Source organism: Quercus lobata, chromosome 7 (genome assembly GCF_001633185.2).
Source record: "Quercus lobata isolate SW786 chromosome 7, ValleyOak3.0 Primary Assembly, whole genome shotgun sequence".
NCBI classification, from domain to species: domain Eukaryota; kingdom Viridiplantae; phylum Streptophyta; class Magnoliopsida; order Fagales; family Fagaceae; genus Quercus; species Quercus lobata.
In genome coordinates this window covers 11,247,315-11,253,279 of record NC_044910.1, presented here as the reverse complement: position 1 = coordinate 11,253,279, position 5,965 = coordinate 11,247,315, and the positions used below count along the sequence as shown (strand labels likewise).

The window sequence follows — 5,965 nt, the reverse complement described above, 5'->3', positions numbered from 1 at the left end:
AGATGTCAGGAAATATTAATTTACCCAAAGCATGTGGTCCAAGAAGCCAGACATAGCTAATGTTCTGTTTAACACTTAGAAAATTAGTTTAAAATATCAATTTACCCAAGGTATGTGGTTCGAAGAGCTAGGCATGACCAATGTTCTGTTTGATACTTAGGAAAATAATAGGAAATATTAATTTACCCAAAGCATGTGGTCCGAGGATCCAGGTATAGCTAAGATTCTATTTAACACTTAGATAGATGACAAGAAATATTAATTTACCCAAAGTATGTGGTTCAAGGAGCCAGGCATAACTAAGGTTCTGTTTAACACTTAGAAAAATACCTTAAAATATCAATTTACCTAAGGTATGTGGTCCGAGGAGCCAGACATGATTAAGATTCTGTTTGATACTTAAGAAAATAATAGGAAGTATTAATTTACCCAAAGCATGTGATCTGAGGAGCCAAACATAGCTAAGGTTCTGTTTAAAACTTAGATAGATAACTTAAAGTATCAATTTATCCAAGGTATGTGGTTCAAGGAGCCAGGCATGACCAAAGTTTTATTTGATATTCAAACAAATAGTAGGACGCATGACACATAATGTAATAAACCAAAATATGGTAAAGAAAACTTTCATTAATAATAATACATTCTTAGGTTGTTTACATTCCAGGAGCGTGGTACCACATTTTCATCTAAATCTTCAAGATAATATGCACCTATTCTAGCCACTAATGTGATGCAATATGACCCTTCCTAGTTGGGCCCTAACTTTCCCCAGGCTGGGTTTTTGGCAGTACCCAAAACCTTTCTTAATACCAGGTCTCTAGGTGCTAGTGGCCTTAACCTTACATTTGAGTCGTACCCCTGCTTGAGCTTGTATTGATAGTACGCTAACTGAACCATAGTATTTTCTCTTCGCTCTCCAACTAAATCTAAACTCTTCTATAATAGCCCATCATTGCTGCTCGGAGTAAAAGAGCTTGTCCTCAGCATTGGAAATCCTGTCTCCAGAGGAATCACGCCTCAGCTCCATAAATCATTGAAAAGGGCGTCTCCGTAGTGGACCTACGAGATGTAATCCAATATGTCCAAAGGACGTGTGGCAACTCTTCCACCCATTTTCCCTTTGCATCATCTAGCCTCTTTTTGAGTCCATTCACTATAACCTTATTGATAGTCTCGGCCTGTTTATTCCCCTGTGGATAAGCCGAGGTGGAGTACCTATTCATAATGCCCAAGTCATAGTAATACCTTCTGAACGCTTTACTATCAAACTAAAGACCATTATCCGAGATGAGCGTATAAGGGATTCTAAACTAAATGACAATATTTTTCCAAACAAATCTCTTTGCATCCATGTCTGGTTCAGCTTCAACCCATTCAGTGAAGTAATCTGTGCTGACTAGCAGCCATCTTTTATTCCTTCCTACCTTAAGGAAAGGTCCTACAATATCCAAGCCCCATTGAGCAAAAGGTCAAGGACTGGACAGAGGATTAAGGATACCTCTTGGTTGATGTATTTTTGGGGCAAATCTTTGGCATTGGTCGCATTTCTTCACATACTCTTGTACTTCCCTTTGTATATTTGATTACCAATATTCCTGAGTGAAGGCCCTGTGGAACAAGGATCTGCTCCCTATGTGGCTTTCACAAATCCCTTCATGTAACTCTTCTAGGAGCAGTTCCACCACCTCAAGGTGTATACATAACAAATATGGTCCAGAAAAATATTGCTTGTACAACTTTTGGTCCTCGAATAGCCAAAACCAATGAGCCTTTCTCCATACCTTGTCAACATCGAACTTCCCCTCGGGCAAGATGTCCTCTTTAAGGAATAGTACAATAGAATCCATCCAACTAGGTCTCACTTTGACATGATGAACATGGACCATCATTTTTCCCATTTCTGTAGGTTTACACAAGTCTTCCACAAGGATAACCCGAGGTAAATCTCGTGCCGATGAGGTTGTGAGTGTGGCAGGAGAGTCAATATGTGTATTTCTGCTTCTAGAGATCTGCCATAAAGTGAAAGACTCAAAACTTGACTACAAGTGTCTAACCTGATTCAAGTATCCCTGCATTCTCACATCCTTGGCCTTTAACTTTCCCTTCACCTGGCCAACAACCAACCTTGAATCTGAGTATATCTCCATTGGCTTTCCTCCCATTCTCTAAACCATGATCATCCTTATCAACAGAGCCCCATATTCGGCCTCATTGTTTGTGGTCGAGAAGCCCAGCCTTAATGATTTCTCGATGATGATCTTCTCAGGAGATATCATAATTAGCCTCACTCCAGATCCTTTTTGATTCTCTGCACCATCCACGTATACCCTCCAAGATAAAGGTTCTTGCAAAGAGACCACACCAACTTATTTTCCATCCATGTTCTACTTTTCAACTTTCTCTTTCAAGGGGGATTCAACGAACTCAGCCACTAAATCTGCGAGAACTTGACCCTTGACAGAGGTATGAGGCATGTACTTGATATCAAAAGCCCCTAGGATTGTCCCCCACTTGCCAATCCTTCTAGTGTAATCAGCACTTTGAAGAAACGATTTAAGCGAAAGTTGAGTTAAGACAATGATTGTGTGGGATTGGAAATAGTGGGGGAACTTATGTGTAGCATGCACGATCGCCAAAATGGCTTTTCTAGAGGCAGGTAACGCACCTCGGCCTCATGTAGTGATTTATTCACATAGTAAATTGGCCTCTGCACACCACTATCAACCCGCACCAGCACCAAGTTTACCGCATGGGAAGCCATCGTGATGTAAGCAAACAAAACCTCATCCATCTCAGGCTTGGACATAATGGGTGGCCGAGATAGGTATTCCTTCAGTTGCTGAAAGGTCAAGACACACTCCTTGGTCCATTCAAGTCCCTACACCTGTCTACTGATCGAGAAATGAATCGGTTCAGAGCAGCAGTCATCCCTCTCAACTTCTAGACCTCTTTAGGATTCTGAGGTGACTGTAAATTGTTAATTGCTTTAATTTAGTTAGGGTTGACTTCTATTCTGTGATGAGTGACCATGTACCCCAAGAACTTTCCTGATCCAGCACCAAAAGAACACTTAGAAGCATTAAGACGCAGCTTGTGTTTTCTTAATATCTCAAAGATATTGTTGAGGTCGTTAACATGCAGACTCTAACTTACTCTTTACCACCATATCATCTATATAAACCTCAATGTTTTTTCCTAGCTGTGGCTCAAACATCCTGGTCATCATCTTTTGATAGGTAGATCCCACATTCTTTAAACCAAAGGGCATCACCTTATAGTAATAATTCCCAATAGGAGTAATAATTCCCAATAGGAGTAACAAAAGCTATCTTCTCTTCATCATCCAAAGCTAAAGGTATCTGGTGGTACCCTTGAAAGGCATCCAGAAAGCTCATCCGAGGATGGCCTATAGTGGCATCCACCAACTGATCTATTTGAGGCATAGCGAAAGGATCATTGGGGTAAGCTTTATTCAGATTTGTGAAGTCTACACATACCCGCCACTTCCCATTCTTCTTTTTCACTACCACCGTATTGGTCAACCACTTAGGATAGAAGACTTCCTTAATAGCCTCAGCCTGTTTAAGCTTGTTCATTTCCTCCTAGACAGCATCGGAATGCTTTTTAGATAAGCGTCAAGGTGGTTTCTTCTTAGGGAGGACAGCCAGGTTGACATTTAGATGATGGCAAATGAAGCCTGGATCCACCCCAGGATCTTCATAAGCATTCCATACAAACACATCAATATTCCTCTTCAGAAACATGATCAGCTCCTCCTTCTCCCGAGGAGGCAACTGAGCTCCACCCTGAAAAAACTTCTCTGGATCACCATCTATAACAATCTCTTCTAGCTCTTCACACCTTACCCCTTTCGACACCGTGTCCGTAGACAGGATTGGGATCCTTGACTGCTATAAGCCTTCCTCAGCGAAGGCCGAGGACTCAACCCTAGGCTGATGCATGATTGCAGCCACCAAATACTGCCTAGCCATAGACTGGCTCCCAATCAGCTCCTCAACCTAGTCCCCAGACGGATACTCAACTTTTAAATGCAAGGTGGAAGAAACGGCTCCTAAGGCATGGAGCCAAGGCCTTACCACAATGGCGGTATAGGGGGAATAAGCGTCCACTACAATGAAGTTTACCTCCACCACTTCGGACCCTGCCCTATTGGTAATTTAATCTGAGATCCTTTGGAATTACAACTTTCCCATCAAAACTCACCAAGGGTGAATCATAATGGGCCAAGTCCTCAGGTTTCAACCTCATCTTCTCGTATAGATCAAGATACATGATCTCTGCACCGCTGCCTTGGTCTACCAACACCCTCTTCATATCATACCCTCCTATCCTGAGGGTGACCACTAAAGTATCATCATGTGGTTGTATAGTTCCAACTTTGTCCTCATTCAAAAAACTCATCGCCAATCGGATCTCCACTCTAGCCCTTTTCGACTTAGAATTAGAGTCCTCGACGGGTGGCCGAGCCACAGACATCACCCTTAAGGGATAAGAACCAGTCCTTCCAAGAACAGCAAAGATGACATTAATTGTGCCCAAAGGGGGCCATGAGGAAGCATTCCCTTGAGCCCCTGACCTTGCTTGGTCTCCTTACCCATTGGGCCGATACAGAAACTGTTTTAACCTTGCATCTTTGACTAGTTGCTCTAGATGATTTCACAAAGTTCTGTAGTCCTCGATGGTATGTCCTTGTTCCTGATGGTACTGGCAATGAAGACTTTGGTTACACCTTATGGGGTACTTTCCCATTTTGTTTGGCTATTTGAAGTAAGGCCCATTCTTGATTTTCTCCAAGACTTGATGTATTGGCTCTTGGAATACCGTTTTAACCACCTGAGGAGCCGTAAACCCAAATTACCCAGCAAAATCCCTTCGGGGTTTGTTATTATTGTATCTGTTCTACTTGAAATCCTTCCTGTCCTAAGGGATAACCTTAGTCTTTCCTTTCCCTTTCTATTGATCTTCCTCAACTCGCTTATATTCGTCAATACGATCCATAAGCCGACACATATTCCTTACTGGCTTCTTGGTTAAGGACTTTCTCAAATCATGCTCAACAGGCAGGCCGACCTTGAAAGTCCTTATACCCACGTCATCAAAATCCCTGTCGATCTCATTGAACATCTCCCAGTATCTATCTAAGTACGTTTTCAGGGTCTTTCCTTCTCCTATGGCCATAGACAGTAGAGAATCTAAGGGCCGAGAAACCCTATTACATGTAATAAAGCGAGATCCAAATGCCTGAGTGAATCCCTTAAAGGAATCAATGGAACTTGCTCCTAAGCCATCAAACCACCTCATGGCCACAAGCCCTAAACTGGAGGGAAACACCTTGCATATCAAGGCCTCATTCTTGGAGTGCACAGTCATTCTCTGGTTGAAGTGGCTTATGTGCTTCACAAGGTCTGTTCGACCATTGTACATGGTGAACGTGGGCTGAGTGAACCACTAAGGAAGTCTCCTTCCCTCAATTTTGCGCATGAAAGGTGATCTAGAAATTTGAGTTCATGTTTATGTTTGAGTTCAATTTTGCACATGAAGTCTCCCTTCCTCAATTTGAGTTCAATTTTGCACATGAAAGGTGATCTAGAAATTCTGCTCATCACATTATTTCCAAACCCTTTGGAAGATGAGTTCATGTTTATGCGCTTATGTAGTCCTCATCATACGAGAAAGACTCACTAGGAGGAATCTTTGATCTAGGTCTATAACTACCATCCTTCTTATCGTTAGAAGAAAAGTCAGAATTGGAGAGAGTTTGCCTTCGTCGTTCATGGCATAACTTCCTCTTCAAATGATCAATCTCTAGTTGCATGGCTCTGGTACTCTTCTCATGAGAAAGGTGGCTCTCGCTTCGAGATTGGCTCCTGCGAGTATGGGTGGTATGCACACTAACCTCCCTGTCCCTTCTTCGCTTAAGATTAACAAAATGATTTTAACGTTG

The 5,965-nt window shown here is 42.1% G+C and overlaps 1 protein-coding gene across 1 annotated transcript; it reads right to left on the bottom strand.

Annotated features, from left to right (window-relative positions):
- Window positions 1-4,974: 4,974 nt before the first annotated feature.
- Window positions 4,975-5,445, bottom strand: LOC115951572. Its single transcript, XM_031068750.1, has one exon. It carries the CDS (start codon window positions 5,443-5,445, stop codon window positions 4,975-4,977), a length of 471 nt encoding a protein of 156 aa, XP_030924610.1.
- Window positions 5,446-5,965: the final 520 nt, after the last annotated feature.

Excerpts from the sequence above, each read along its gene's own strand:
- LOC115951572 (XM_031068750.1), bottom strand. The coding sequence starts at position 5,445 with ATGTACAATGGTCGAACAGACCTTGTGAAGCACATAAGCCACTTCAAC.